The sequence below is a fragment of the Ascidiella aspersa genome, chromosome 9, assembly GCF_963924565.1.
Source record: "Ascidiella aspersa chromosome 9, kaAscAspe10.2, whole genome shotgun sequence".
Taxonomy (NCBI): Eukaryota; Metazoa; Chordata; class Ascidiacea; order Phlebobranchia; family Ascidiidae; genus Ascidiella; species Ascidiella aspersa.
In genome coordinates this window covers 17966961-17983704 of record NC_139455.1, presented here as the reverse complement: position 1 = coordinate 17983704, position 16744 = coordinate 17966961, and the positions used below count along the sequence as shown (strand labels likewise).

At 37.3% G+C, this 16744-nt stretch overlaps 2 protein-coding genes across 2 annotated transcripts in view; both read left to right on the top strand.

Annotated features, from left to right (window-relative positions):
- Positions 1-5035, top strand: part of LOC146133363 (serine/threonine-protein kinase mTOR-like) — a 43808-nt gene extending 38773 nt beyond the window's left edge. The window contains 7 exon segments of the mRNA XM_083397357.1: positions 40-175; positions 729-876; positions 1353-1475; positions 1967-2122; positions 2865-3240; positions 4111-4179; positions 4929-5035. Coding sequence (XP_083253483.1) covers positions 40-175; positions 729-876; positions 1353-1475; positions 1967-2122; positions 2865-3240; positions 4111-4179; positions 4929-5035 — 1115 coding nt within the window.
- A 2735-nt stretch (positions 5036-7770) lies between these two features.
- On the top strand, positions 7771-12104 carry LOC146133362 (tubulin-specific chaperone D-like). Its single transcript, XM_083396542.1, has one exon. It carries the CDS (start codon positions 7809-7811, stop codon positions 11358-11360), a length of 3552 nt encoding a protein of 1183 aa, XP_083252668.1. The 5' UTR covers positions 7771-7808; the 3' UTR covers positions 11361-12104.
- The last annotated feature ends 4640 nt before the right edge of the window (positions 12105-16744 follow it).

The window sequence follows — 16744 nt, the reverse complement described above, 5'->3', positions numbered from 1 at the left end:
TGAGTAATGTTCGTTCCATCTTGAACTTCTCGTATTCAGGTAGCAACGGGAAAGACTACACGTTCCTCTTAAAGGGACATGAGGATTTGCGTCAGGACGAACGTGTCATGCAGCTCTTTGGTTTGGTGAATGCGCTGCTCACCACAGATCAAGCATGTAGCAGAAAGAACCTAAGGTACGTACGGGTGTACGCCTTTTCTTGGTCAGTACAGTGGTATAGGATTTGATTTCGTTGTTATACGATTAAATTGTGTTTTGGAGATCACGACAATAATGACACTGTGTTAAAAAGAATAACTTTGCTTTGTATTTTGTGTAATTTCTTGCTGAAACTAGATAAAGTTACTACCTAAGGCCAACCAATGGCGTAGAAACATTATTGCTTATTTCAATTTTTCAACAACACGGAATTTGCGGACCTCTAAATTATAGGCGACACATATTTATGCTCTATCAATAAAAACAAGGAAGCTCAACAAACGTAGATCCTAATCATACAATTAAGCAATTATGTTATAATTGCTACGTGAGCAATGATTGCTGCATGCGATTATTAAGTACAATCATATGTATTAGGTACAATTGTATTTCAAACTTCTAAAGCTTTGTGTAGTTTCTCACAAGTTCTTTATATGAGACATTAGCCATGCTCGACCTGTTTTGGGTCATGTTATAGTTCAATTTCAACCTTATTGATTTTTTTTATCACTGTCTTGTTGTTTATTCAGCATTCAGCGATTTTCGGTGGTTCCCCTTTCGACCAACTCCGGTCTGATCGGGTGGGTCCCCAATTGCGATACTCTCCACGCACTCATCCGAGATTACCGAGACAAGAAGAAGATCTTGCTCAACATCGAACATCGCATAATGTTGAGGGTGAGAAATTGACAATAGACCTAACGTGCTTTATTTGGTCTTCTCCCAAACTGATCAGTGGTCAAATGGTCATCCATGTTTGTAATTTCAGAAATCAATTAAGTGCGACCAGAATGTTTGTCGATTTCTTACATTGCTTCACAGTATGACGCCAGTAAAAACCTATTAAGGCTTAAAAAGGAGCGTGTAAAACATTATCATGCGTTTTACTAACCTTTTATGTATTTCATGTCTTAAAAAATTATTTAAATTATACAAGTGGGTTATTTACTTCTTCTATGGTCACTTTATGAAAGTTTCTTTATTTCATCTGTTCACAGAATGGCTTTAAGTTGTTGCTACAAAATCAAAACAGAAAAAGTTTCAAAACAACCCTGCTTCGTTTTGTCAAACTAGCACATTAAACTTCAATGCCAAAATATGGTTCTATCGAAACTTCGATAAAAAGTTCCTCTTTTGAATTCCCTTGTATTTAGATGGCGCCCGACTACGACCACCTGACGTTAATGCAGAAAGTGGAGGTTTTCGAGCACGCCATCAACAACACGGCTGGAGACGACCTCGCAAAACTGCTCTGGCTCAAAAGTCCCACGTCAGAGGTGACTCGTGATGTTGCAAAAATTATAGGGATTTACCCTCAATGTTTTTAGGGGTGATACTTTTGGCGCAAATCACAACTTTAAAAAACAAAGGTTAAACTGCTTCTTTTAGGAAATGTGGAATCTTCTTATTCTTACTAATGCTTTTTTACAAAGACAAGAATCTTTTTATTTTGAAATTGATGTCTGTTGAATTTTACTTCTACCGCACAAACGTCGAACCGCGTCAATAGGCTTTTGATACAGTTTAGTCAGTCAATAATAATAATTGTGACCACGAATTATAAGTATTTAAAAAAATGTACTTAAACCATGTCCTAAAAGGCTAAGCGTTGATTAGGTATTCCTTTAAAAATCCCTTATTTTCCCGCCTATAGTGATTTTTATTTTTCAATTACAAGAGGTTTCGCAAAATGCACTGATTTCCTCCATGATAATTTTGTCGAATTTCTGCGCTGAATTTCAACTCGACTCTCTTTGTGACGTAACAGGCGTGGTTTGATCGACGCAACAACTACACGCGATCGCTTGCCGTGATGTCGATGGTGGGTCACGTGTTGGGCTTGGGCGACCGACATCCCAGCAATCTGATGCTGGACAGAATCAGCGGCAAAGTTCTACACATCGACTTTGGCGACTGTTTCGAGGTAAACTAATCTCATTTTATGAAGATTGTTTCATCAGAAATATGTTTTATTGGTAAAGGTGCCAAAACTCCTGTAATCGTATCTCCACGTCCGCTTTGTTAGGCCATACGCTCGATAAAATATCATGACGCTTTGTCGATAGAATGTCATTCATCAAATGGAAACGCTATATTATGAATTACGTATGCTTTTGCCAACAATAGCGACCACTATTTGTAAACGTTTGATGATTTTGATTAGTTGAACTTTTTATAGTAAAAGAACAATAGCGAAATTATACCAAGCAAATAAGTGGTGTATAAATAATAATATACCTTTTTAGTTATTAGTCATTGCAGCCGTTATAATCGCGTGATCATTTCATCACTCAATTCCATCAAAACCTATTGTAAAAAGGGTTTGAAAGTGTGTGTAGGTTTTTAAAAACTATATCCATTTCGCATTCCTTTTTAAGACCACTTACTATCAATTTATAACATTTTAAGGGGTCCTCGGTCAAATCTGGTTTCTCTTTCCGAACTACAGATGTCACAACACAACTGCTACAACCCTAATTTTATAAGGCTTGGCTAACTTGCTGAACACAGCTGCCATAATTATAGTAATTACTTATTTTACACGCTTTAGCCTTTCGTCCCCTCCGAATATCGAAATCGGGTGATCGACGTTACGCTGCTTTCGCAGGTCGACTCGCTTAATTACATTGTCATTGTTCCGTTTTTCACTCCATTTGTTTTGCCAGGTGGCGATGGCTCGCGAAAAGTTCCCGGAAAAGATCCCGTTCCGCCTGACGCGCATGCTCACCAAGGCGATGGAGGTGACGGGCATCGAGGGCAACTACAGGCACACCTGTCACATCGTGATGAGCGTGCTCCGGCAGCACAGGGAGAGCGTTATGGCCGTCCTGGAGGCATTCGTGTACGATCCATTGCTAAACTGGAGGCTCGTCGACAGTAAGCTTTCAAAACAATTAGGAAATCACAATTTTTAGTATTTTTGTCTGTTGTAAAACCAATTAGCAATATTTATCGGTGTGATTAATTCAGGGAAATGTAACCTTTAAACCGAATGGCCACGGGCCAATATGGTATGGTATGTGTGTCCTGGTCAGCCCACGGGCCGATATGGTTTGCAGATTAGCCAACCTGACTTATATGTAATAATTGGACAATAGGACATTAAACTAAACGATAAAAATTATGCATGGCATAGCATTAAGTTACTTTGATCTATTACCAATCCATAATTTACTAAAAACCAAAACCAATATTTCCAGTCCATGTTAATTTTGTTCAATAAGGTTATTAAAAGTATTGACTTCGAACGAGGCACGCAATATTACTTATTTGTAGCCAATTTCACCATAATATCGTTATTTCTAAGAGGATCATTGTTTGATGGTATTGTATAACTGGCCTTAGTGTATTGCGGCTACACCCCCTGTTACAACATTTAGCTCATTGAGAGGAATGAGATATTTTGTTACTTTAAAATGCGAAGCTGACATTTGGGGATAGTATTTGTCTTCAGCTTGTGATACGGGTATCCATCGCGGTTTATTTTTTTTGCTTTTTAATATACTGACGCGATGTTTCGGAAATCTAGTATTACCTATATTCCGTTTAATATTCCATTATGGGTAATACTAGATATGTTTATTGCACATGCAAAGAGTTATTACGTGATGTTCTAAGATTTCGTGGTATAGTTAAATTTTGATTACGTTATGTTACAAAAGTTACATAATTATTCCTGTTTTATTTCTTTTTCAGATAACACAGATCACGTCGCGAGACCGGGTGAAGGTTTGGTCACGGACTCTTCAGCGACACAAACCCCAGGTATTTCTTTACACACAAAATACTTAAGTTTGATTTTTCTACTTGTATTACAGATATACGTATACTTAAATGAGCTTTTTATCGCTGTCGCACAGTTTACGTGATTTGCTTTTGCTTTATGCCAACTCTATCTGTGCTTAATTTCAGTTGAACGACCCGAAGTATTGAACAAGAAAGCCCTGGCAATTGTCAAACGCGTCCGTGATAAGCTTACAGGTTTGATTGTTTTTCAATTATTTCGAAGGTTTATTTAAATGAAGCTGGTGGAACAACTCTATCACCACCAAATATTAATTCACGTTTTAGAGCGAAAATCATGCTTTTCACCCTTTGACAGAAGTTGCAAAGCGTTTACAACTTACCAACAAAAATAGATCAACAAATATAACTTTTTGACCGATACGGTTGCATGATTTTTATCGTTTTGGCCGTACGATGCCCGATAACGATTTTTTATTTTTTGTAATATTTTTTTTTATAAATAAAATTCAACTAACATTTTTAACACCAAAAGCCAAATAACATAAGCGCAAACCTAGAACAAATTTGAAGTTTAAAAATAGTAAATTTGTATTTTTTTAGGAAAAACTATATTATATTTTATAGTAAATTCTCGGCGCAAATTTACCGATATATTGGTAGGAGCGAAATATAACCAATATATCAGTCTCTAGTTAAAAGTAACCTTTTTTCTTAAGACTGAAAGTCCAATTTTGATTCGTTTGTCTTAAAAATAACCCGGGTATTCGCTTGCTCGCTTTATATTGCCTACGGTGTGGAGACAAAGTCTCCGAAAATTCCTAATTCTTGCTTAATGCGACCCACTTCTGTTTCTATTAACACCAACACATTATGTTGTAAAAGCGTCCTTTAGGCAAACCTAGACCATCAGAAAATAATAGGTGGGTACATTGTATTATAATATATTTTAATTAACTGCATTTAACATATCATCTTTCAATTAGGGTGCGACTTCAGTTCTGTCCCGATGGACATTCCAAGTCAAGTGAGCTTATTGATAGCGCAAGCAACTTCGCACGAAAACTTGTGTCAGTGTTACATTGGATGGTAAGTGGAAATGCAACTTTTCTAAAAAGTACTTATAGGCTGATGATTTATTTTAGCTTAATTGTGACATTCAAAATTAAACTTAAGTTTTCTTATTTAACCTGACATGGTAAATTAGCCGATGTAAGGTTATAAAGTCTTTTTTTCTTTAAACTTGCTGTTATAATGCGATATTATGGTGTCAAACTTTTTATTGAACCCTCGTTTTATTGAACCCAAGTTTTCGTCCAAGTTGTTTAATTAGTAATAAAATGCGAGTGCGCGAAACGAATTTTACCCTCCTGTTTTGCCACTGTAAAAAGCTGCAAACTTGTTTTTAGGTGTCCTTTCTGGTGATGTTCCGAATGGAATTTTACCGTCCCGATTTCATTCAAGATCGTGTTTGTCCAACTTCAGCAATCAAAGCATTCATTTGGTTTACTTTCTTCGATTCCAGCGCTAATAAATTATTTCATCAACGTCGTTTTCTATTTTTGTTTGTTTAAAAAGGTTCTTACAACTAACGTAATCAATTAATCATATACCGCCTATATTATTAATACAGGCATATTTGTGACTTATTGTTATACGTAGGTTAATCTTTAAAATTGGTATGTTAACTTTTTATCCCAATTTTGTGAGTTCGTTTTCGCGTCAAAAGTTTATGTAAGTGCCGAATTATAAATGAAGAATTAAGCGACCTGGAAAATGTTGCCTACTCACGTCTTCTTCTATCAATTGGTTTGTTGTTCTAGAATCTAGATTTAAGTTGGTGCGTAGTAACCACCGTACAGTCTGAAACGGTTATTTATATATCGTAGTATTAGCTGAATTGGACCCTGGCGTCGACACTATGGCAAAACATAAACAAAGCAAAGGTGGATAGTTTTTTCCACGAAATGTCGAGATCTTAAGTCGTTTAAAACAAGATTGCGGAGGCGGTTGACAACAGCCAGAGTCCGACGTGGGACAAAAATTAAGTCTTCAAACGGTTGAAGAAGTTCAACCAAACTATTCCCTTCCACTGGGTCCGTGTCCTCCAGTTCCGACTCACTTCTTGATAATGTGCAAGCTTGGGCTACCTATGAGGTCAAGCAAAGTGAGTATTCCGACTTCGAAAACTAAACTGAATCCGTCGAGTCCCCAGTTTTTCACATCCCTGGTTTGAAATGTATACATTAACCAACGCCTACTGTGGAAAAACCTGGTTAGGAAACGAAAACATTTGATATATCGAGATTTATTTAATAGAGCAATTACGTCAATACAAACTTATCCTTGAAGCACCAAAAATGTTGCCATTTTCGGTGGCATTTTTAACTGTTTAATTATACAAACTTTTAAAATGGATTCGTAACAATAATAATAACTAAATCACCCGATCCGTTAGAAATCAGTGCATTTCTAAGCAAAAAGGTCTACGACAATCAGGGCATCCAATGGCAGAAAAGTCTAGACTTTTAGACCTTGAGGTCCTGGCAATGCACTGATTTGGACCTTTAGGTAAACTCCCGGCGAAGATAAATTAAATATATTCATTAAGTTCAGAAAAGATAACAAAAAATATGAGATAGGATTAATAACACTTGACCCACCTAAACCCTAACGCTAACCCGAATCCTAACCCAAATAATGTGCGTTATTTTAATAATTCTTTAAATGCTGGGGAAAAAAGCCCAAACTCGGATTTCTCGTCCATTGTATTTAAGATTATTACGTCACAAATTGAGGTATTGGGGCCTGAAGCGTTATAATTATTAAATTATCGCACATTATTTGGGTTAGGGCACTGGTTAGCGTTTGGGTTTGGTTGGGTCAAGTATTGTTAAACTTAATCTTCTTATGCACATTTGTTAATGCAAATTAGTGCATTGTCCAAGACCTCAAAGTCTAAAAGTCGGACTTTTTGATCCTTTGAATGCACTGATTGTCGTAGACCTTTTTGCTTAGAACTGCACTGATTTCTGACGGATGGGGTGACTAAATTGAACAAGTATGTATAGGCTAATTTTAAAAAAATTGCTTTTCCCCTCCGTTCCTAAAAAGTTAATACAAAATCACTTGTTTACAATACTGCAATCTAAGTGTAAAAGTGCCTGCGGGCGAACTGTACTCTCGAACTTTCAAAACAAACAAAGTAAGGTACAGAGTTACAGAGACGGCTTTTTGTCTTTTTTTTGCTGTTCCTCTGTCTCGTTGTCCATGACGTGGAATGAGGTCATAAACAACGTTATTTGCTGCGCTTCAGTAGTTGTTAAAGGAAACATGGGCCAGGTGATAACAGCTTGCAACGATTAACAGCAGCAATAGCATCAGGCATGTAATTCAGTTATCAGCTTTGAAGGCAAGAACAGTTTTTGTTCGTTTGAAAAACGGCAAAATAACAAAACTAAATCGTTTAATATATTTTCTAGCTTAATCAGAAAAACAACACGTGAAACTAAGCATTAAGATGACTAAATAAAGTTACTGTGTTTGTTGGAATTGTTGTTTAGTTTAAATTATAGTTATATTTATGTCATTGTGTGGTATAGAATGTAGCACTCACTGTTTATGTAACTTTTATACTACTAAAATATTAAAGTATCCAAATGAACTTAAAATTAATTACCATGTACTTATATTAAACAAAACATTGGTATGTAAAAAGTCTATCCATATATTGTTAACAAAGCAAGTAATACAAGTTTACAAGGCATTTTATTGTTAGTTGATAGAAATAGCCTAACAGACCTATATTGTGGAACTTTTTTTAGATTGTTTTGTATTAAATCAATATTTTGAGCAATAAAATCACAATGGCTGATGAAATGGGAGAAGATATGGAGACTGGAATCACAAAGGGTATTGCACATGACCATTTTGTTGAAGCTCAGGAAGTTAAAGACCTCATCACCAATATTCCAAATGTTGTTGACGACCAAATATCCAAGGAAATGTCAGATGAAAAGTTCCTTGAAATTTTAGATATCTACCTCGAACAACCACATCTGCTGGATCCACATATGGATGAAATGCTACAAAACCTTTTGGTGTATGTTCAGAAAACCAACACGCCTTGGAATCAGAGACATTGTGCATTTAAGTACCTCTATGTTTTGACCAAAGTACGCGGCCACAAACTCATGATTCGGAAGTTCCCCCATGAGGTAGCTGATCTAGAACCTGTTTTGGAAATGTTATCAATCCAATCTGTTGATGATCAAGAAACTTGGGAAACAAGATACATGTTGCTTCTTTGGCTATCCATGATTTGCCTAATTCCTTTTGATATGACAAAGTTTGATGTACCAAAAGGTGCTGGAGAAAACGAGAAGAAGTCCGTTACATCAAGAATCCTAAATTTCGGAAAGATGTATTTGACCCTGTCATCAGATAATTGCCAAGAAGCTGCTGTTTTGCTTTTGGCTAAATTTGTAACTCGACCAGATATCTACAAAGCTGAATTGTCGACATTCATGACATGGAGTTTAGATAAAATTACTTCAAATGAACCAGATGTCATGATGGGCCTCATTAATATTAAAGGAGGTCTTTCCGTCCTTGCAATGATTTTTAAACATGGAAAACGGGACGATTTGCTACCGTTCTGCGAGCTGGTGCTTGAAACTGTCCAAACTCACATGACCCGTTTTTCCCAAAACACAGTTTTGCGAAAATTAGTAATTAAGTTGGTGCAAAGGTTGGGAATGACGTTATTAAAACCAAAGGTGGCATCATGGAGATATCAGAGGGGTAACAGGAGCCTTGACGACGCTTTAAAATCTGGTAATGCTGATACTTCCCAACCTGCAGCAATGGAAGTTAAACAGACAACATTGGAAGAAGAAAATGATGAAGAATATGATATACCTGAAGAAATTGAGACCGTTTTAGAAATAGTTCTTAATGGTGTGAAAGACAAAGATACTGTTGTCCGGTGGTCAGCTGCAAAAGGCGTTGGTCGCATAACAGGAAGGCTACCAAAAGATTTAGCAAATGAGGTTGTTGAGAGTCTATTAGATAACTTCACCCTATCGCAAACTGACAGCGCTTGGCATGGTGGTTGCCTTACTTTAGCTGAACTTGGAAGACGTGGTTTGTTACTGCCTGTTAGACTTTATGAGGTGGTGCCTATTCTTATAAAAGCTTTGACTTATGATGAACGACGCGGGTATTCCAGTGTTGGTTCTCATGTTAGAGATGCAGCTTGCTACCTTGCCTGGTCTTTTGCTAGGGCTTATTCACCTGATACCTTAAAGCATTATGTTAATAACATAGCCCAAACTTTGCTAATTACAACTATTTTCGACCGGGAGGTAAATTGCAGACGAGCAGCATCTGCTGCGTTTCAGGAAAATGTGGGCAGGCAAGGACACTTTCCTCATGGCATTGATATTTTAACCATTGCTGACTACTTTGCTGTCAGTAATAGATCCAATACATACCTTCAGATTAGTCCAAAGATTGGAAAATACAGGGAGTACACAGTACCACTGATAAAAAATCTTTGCACACAAAAGCGAGACCACTGGGATAGCAGCATACGTTGGTTGACAGCGCAGTCTATGCATAAGTTGACAAAGTTAAAGCCAGACTATGTTGCTACAACTATCCTTGAAGAGCTTGTACCTTTATGCACTGGAATAGATTTAATTTCACGTCATGGCAGCATTTTAATTGTAGCCGAGGTTGTCCATTCATTACACGAAGTTGAGCAAGAAAATCAGCCCGGTCTTTTGTCAAGAAATGCTTCGCTGAAGCCTATTTTTCGCATTGTGAAGGCCCTAAGGGATGCAAAGCTGTTCAGAGGCACAGGCGGAGAACTTATGCGGGTTGCTGCATGTCATTTAATTGCAAGAATCTCACAATGCAATGAAATTGTATCTGTGCCCAAACTTGTAATTGATGGGTGGACAGAGCTAATTCATGAGACTCTTTCTAATCTTCAGACCTACACCAATACGGAGGAAATTTGCAATACTGCAATTGACGCTCTTTCTTCTATTAATCAAGTGACGCTAAACACTGACCCCTTTAAAAGCATCTCAGCTGGGGATCAAGAGGTAAATACTGCAGCTGTTGATGAATACTTGGTTAATCTAAAAAGTAACGTTCAACGACAAAGATGCGGCTACTCACAAGCAATTGCCTCTCTTCCAAGACCTATTCTGCAGAACTGCTTTCTAAAAGTGTGCAAAGGTTTAATTCAAGCCACAAAAGTTGCAGATAGTTCTGAGTTGCCTTTCGCAGAATCCCGTAAAGACGCAGTACTTGCACTGTCTCGTGTTTGTGCCACTGTCGGCATCAGTAAAGAAAACAACCCCAATGAAGGCGTGTGTTCAGAAAATTTGGTCATGATTTATGATGCTGTTCTAAATGCAATGTGTGATTATACAAGGGATAAGACTGGGGATATTGGCAGCATGGTTCGACAAGCGTCTGTAAAAGCCATTAGTGATATTTCCTTCATGATTTGCAAACAAGATAAAAGCCTGCTTGATGGGCAATTAGTCACAAAAATCATTTGCGGAATTTTGCAGCAAGCATGTGAAAAGATCCACAAAGTCAGAGATCTTGCCATTGCAGCATTTATAAAAATTCTCTACAACCAAGATTTTCCAAACATACCAAGAAAAAAGGAACTTTTAAAAGTGTTTAACAGAAATACCACTACCTATACTATGGTATCTCTTTTCAACAGGCTAGCTAAGCTTCTTAGCATTGACGTATACTCTTACCACATATTACTGGGCCTCGTTGTGTCTGTTGGTGATCTGACTCAGTCATTGGCTGAGGCTAGTAGCGACGCCCTTCTGGCCTATATGGACAATATCCAAGAAGACCCTGTAAGTTTGAAGCAGCTGTGTGACAACCTTTTGGTAATTTTTCGCAACAACCTAAAGCAAGATAGAGTATCAGTGGCTCTGCTGAAGACCTTGAACCAGCTTTTGGTACAGGATTCATTTAGCTTGCTTGTTCAAGGAGAAGACATGTCTTTCCAGCAGGAGATCTTGCAACTTGTCAAGTCAGAAATAGCAAGGTCCAGAGATGCACAAAAGCTGCTGGTGGCGATCAATGTATATTGTGGCCTATTGCAATTCCGACAAGTGGAATTCCGTAAATCGGTCATCTCCCAACTTCTGATAATGTTGTGCCACAGGTTTCCAGTGGTTCGTCGTACTGCTGCTGCACAACTGTACGAAACAGTTATCACTTATGACGAACTGTGTGAACCCGAATACATGGAAAATATCATCACTTCTTTGAGTGAAATCGAGTGGGACCAACCTGTTGAGGAGCTGCGACCGATTCGCAATGAAATGTGCCAGTACTTTGGCGTTGCAGTGCCAAGAATTGTAAAAAAATGAAGTTTTGTACTCTTAGAAGTTCCTTCACTTCGTTTGTGCTTTTTGTTGTTGTGCCTTTTGATATGTAAGACAATTATTTTGGCAATCTTTTTGGATTATTTTCCATAAAATTAACTATTTAAAAAAATTGTTTTTTATTTACACTTATGCTTTATCTTTTTTAAAAAACATAATGAGACTAAATGGATGTAGGTAAAAAATCACAGAAATCCCATTCTGTGTTCACAAAACCTAATGCAACCTAATTTTACTTTTTTATACCAGCTGCTTTTGTATTATGTAAAGTTAATTCCTATCGCTAGGCCATTTTTATTAAAGTGCATTGCAAATCAAAAAGAGTAGTTTTTCTTGAAAGAAAAGAGTGTAAGAATTTATTGTAAAATGTTATAATTTATTTGGTTACGGTTGCCGTGTTCTATAAGATTTATTGGTTATAGGCTATCGTTGCACTGCAATATGGTACTTCGCTCATTGTTGCTTGTAATTAAAACTTATATCTAAGCGATATAAAACTAGGCTAATATGTTTTATAGTAACTACATTTGCTTACTTATTCGCTGCAACTGTTTGTGAGCAAGCCATTGCTAGTCACCCAATTGCAATTGTATTCAGCTTAGTTGTGGTTATTTTGAAGCTTTTGTACTCATTTTATGCCACATCTGTCAATTAAACTGCTTTGTTATGTTTCCTCATAATTATCGTAACTGTGACTGTTGATCAATTATAATTAATACAAACGTGTTACTGTTACATTGCCTGTTTTATTTAGTGATAAAACAAAATGGTAATACTGCGGTTAAGACAAATTGTATGGAAAATATGACAAAAAAACTAGTAAAGGTGAATTTTTATTTCACCTATTTCACTTCCTAAATACGTCGTAAAATACGGCATACATTTCGTCCTGTTTTTAATTACACAACAAAAGACCCTCTTTAAGTTACATGATTGGTGACGTCACGCTTTTTAATCATTCCATAAACATGTATGGTTTAGTTTATAGACCGGACGAATGTTACAAAGAACAGTAAGAGTGGAGAAAAACCAGCATCAAAGGGGCGGAGTGGGGATTTCCCTTTGTAGTACGTCTGGCGTGCTTTGCCTAGTAAAGCGTACTGTAGTCGTTCAATGGTCAAATTAATTTTTACTTGCAATCTGGGTCAGCTAAACATCCTATTATTGTTTTTCAAGCCAAGCCATGATCATTCTATTTTAGGATAATAGACCTACTTTCCTGCCAAAAATCACCCTGAAGGGTTAATGCTGACATTAGTTGATCAATAGTACCGTAAGAATAATATTAAGTTGAATGATTTGAAACTGAGGATTCATTCAATAAATTTGATTAATAGGATCACAGGATGCAGTAGGCATCGGTGCCACTTGTTGTTTCACTCCAGCTCCGGAGCTTTCTTTTATCTTAGGTTAGCTCTAGCTCCAGGGCTTATTGATACCACTGCTCCGGATCCAGCTCCAGCTCCATTACGTGAAAAAACTGAGGTTTAACGGTGAACGCTTAATTTGCAATATCTAGCGTTTCAAAATCATCCCAAACAAAACACCAAAATGGTTAGTTAGAAAAGGTGATCCCAAAGAGGCAGCAATTCTTAGTTTTATGAAGGATTACTGTTAAATTATGTGAATTCAGCCATTAGTAGTAGCAAAGCATCCAACGGGAGTTCGAATCTCACCGCATGCTTCCTTTTGCAGCGGGAAATGCCTTGCTCGCATATAGGTATGTCCTTGACCTTATTAGCAAACTGATATCACTAACGCTACTTGGCTATCTGGTATTTTATGAAAGAGCCGTTGCGTTGTCGTTAGCTATAGTGCCAGTTCCGAAATGACGCAATAATTTGGACTAGGATTTATTATAGTTTCAAGTTGTCAGATAGGCATCCTGTGGAAATTGGAATGCAGACTTGGTCAACTAGAAGTATATAATTCTAGTTTCATCAGAGCAAAGTGTGACTAATTCTAATCTAATTCCTAATTGCTTGTTTGCTCTAACTTTAGTTCCAATCTAATTCGGATTTTACGTAAAATGCTACTTTGTCCAACGGGAATTTTTGTCTGACAGTCGAAACAAAGAATTTGAATTGTTTTGGTTGCAATATATGAGTTCAAAAAAACATAGACTAACTGTTGTAATGTATAACAACACAAATATTTACACAAATACACACAAATATTTTCCATTCTTTTTCTCACTAGAAAAAAAAGTCATCTAACTTTAATTCTAATATAACTTTGACAAGGTAAAATAAATCTACCTAATAGGCTTTTTGTTTGTTTCGTTTCCCTATATTTGGCTACTCAATATCGCTAGATTTATTATACATTATATTATTTTTTGTAGAAGGTGAAGTTCTAAAATTGAAAATAGTTGTAGGTTTAAATGAATTTCCCAACCTCGCGATGAAAACTAAAATTGTATTTGCACGCCCTCGCGAATGAACAACAGTGTAGTATAAATATAGCCTAATAACCTCAGAATAAACATGACTACGGTATACCAGGAGGACCATGATGTAAATACCACTGTCGTTCACGGTTTAGAAGGAATCATTTTTTATTACGTTACCTCATAGAGAGCATTAAATATTTATATGGCATCAGATTCTGTTCCAGCCAAAAATCCGGTTGCATATTAAAAAGTTATCCAAATCTTCTTTTAGTAACAGACGCGAACCCGCATAATTACTACAATGTTTTTTTAAATGGAATTGCCGTGCGCTACAGAATCGCGACTTAAGTTTCAACAGTGTTTTAGACGATTGAGTACAGGCCACACAAGACATTATATCAATGCATTAAAAACTGTTGGTGACGTAAGCGGCGGTTTGGGTCGTTAGAGATCTTTTATATCGAATTGGAGCTGATGGAAAGCATAGTTTATAGTCTGTTACTATGGGGTTGACCAGGGCCGAACTAATAGCAAGCGGCCTAATGCAGTCATGGTTAGCAGCCCAACGAAGCAATTTCTTTCACATGAAATAGTAAATTCACAACTGAAAAACCAAACTGATTTACCTAAACGACACCGAACTAGCTTAGTAATTAAAGCTTTTTGGGCGTACTTTTTTAACACAGTCAACATATTATAGGGCTACCATATTTTCAGCACCCAAAAAGTGGACATTTTTTTGCCTGCAAGTAAAACGAAAGTAGAATTGTTACGTTTGAGAAAACGTGCCATATCCACAAGTAATGCATTAAGCTTTCGAACATCCTTTTCTGAAACAAGGATACTTCTGGCGTAGCTCATCAGTAGACAGAGTTTTTCTCTTCGGCATTATAATTTATAGCTTATTTTACTTTATGGTTGTCTAAATTTAAAAAAATAATAATAATAAAAACATCTGCTCAGAAGCTGTATGCTATAGACCAGTGGTTCTTAACCCTTTTCAGCCGCGCCTCCTTTGGTAATTTTCCTATAAGCAAAAACTCGAAGTGCGAAAAAAGAGGACATTTTTGATCGCCCTCGCAGGAACATTCAGTTTTCTTGAGATAAGGGACAAATACTTCAAAAGAGGACATATGGTAGGCCTAACTTTGTATCAGCTATAAAAACATATATACTATATATAAAAATTCTTTGTGATGCTTACAGTTCCAAGTAGAATGTTCTATACTTGACATTTTACTCCGAGGCCGATATTCTTGACAAAAAGTATGACGATCCGATATGATATCAATGACGTACCAATTACTGTGATTACACAAGCAAACACAAGATGAAATTTAAAAGCGTTTTAAATTGGTTAACCAAGCCAAAATACTGGGGAAAATCCAAGATTGGCTTAAAACCTGTATATTTTACAAATTTTTGGTCCAACGAAAATTGCCCAACCTTCTATTTGTCTTGCTTGTTAAAATATGAACTTGTGAACGGTCTAAAACACGGTGGTGTTTTACCAGAAACTTACCAGTGAGAACGCTCACCTTGAGCCAAAGAGACGAATAATCTAAATCAGTGATTCTCAAACTGTGTGCCGGGGCACACTCGTGTGCCTTGAGAGATTGCCAAGTGTGCCACGAAACTTTTTGTAATTTTGGAAGAAATATAGTAGCCTATTTGTATTACCAATAGGCATATACGCAAGCATTTTAGACTTACATACGCGCCACCCGTTACAAATTAATCGCATGGAGACATTTAAATTTGGTTTGTCGTGTGTTAAGGGCTATTGTAAAATGACTCTATTGCTGTTCTGTTAAAGGTGTGCCGCGAAATATTTTTAAGATATTTTAGTGTGCCGCGAGTCGAAAAAGTTTGGGAACCACTGATCTAAATCACGCTTGTTGATATTAACAAAAAACACTCAGTTTCATTTCTTAGGCATCATGTTAGTTTGTTTGAGCTTTATGCTGGAACAATTGTAAGTGCGGTGAGATTTTATGCAACAAATCTCTCTGAAAGGGTTTATATCCTAAAACCATGCGAAGTGCAATGACAACACTCGCTGTAAGTGTCACCACTGCTATGGCAAAACGTTGTTGACATCATTGGAGGCACTGAGGCAGTATCGACAGAAGCGTTCCATGCAACACATAGGCGATATATTTATAGGCTCGTGTTTCATGGGCGCGTGCCGGGTTTCTATCTTGTGAAACAGCCGGTGTGCATACACGCCGCATGAGTGCTGTGGTTGTGACGCATATGACGTGGGCATCCGGTGGCGGTGTAGAGAGCGTGGTGCAACGGGTCGGCGGATCTATAAGCCCTGTGATTAGTTTTAGCGTTAAGGTGATACGCGGTGCCGTCGCGGTGGTTGTCTATTAATGGCGTAACAATAAAACTTTGCGAAATGGACTTGACTTGCTGTATTATTACGACGAAACACTAACATTCGGTATTTGGTAGTAAAACGCAAATCTTATAGTTAACACCATCCGCAGATTTTAAGCTATAATGACGCCAACTGTTTGTCGTTTCCTTTTTATTAAACACCGACCATAAATGTAACCAAATGAAGGGCTAAGGTCAGGTGATCTGTACATCGACATATGGCCACACAAGTACACCGGTTCCACCTACAACTTGACTTTTAAATAATCCGTCGAGCCTCAATTGAAATTCGATTAGCATTAAGTATAAAAACATCGCAGATACCGGTGTTCCTTGGCCACGGGTGTGATGAATTAAAAACAAAAAATGACAAAGTAGAAACGGATAGCTGAAACGACGGCCTACAGCAAAGGACAAGCGGCGATACACGACAATTAAATACGGGAAAAAATATATTTTTATGATGGCTCACGGATAAACTATTATGTCGTTTTTAAACCGTATGAAGCTAACTGGCGAAAAGCGAACTGGGCGATGAAATTTCTCGATGTCCTCGTCGCAACAAAACTGTATCCGGCGAAATGAGATACAA

Coding starts and splice junctions, on each gene's coding strand:
- LOC146133362 (XM_083396542.1), top strand. CDS start 7,809: ATGGCTGATGAAATGGGAGAAGATATGGAGACTGGAATCACAAAGGGT.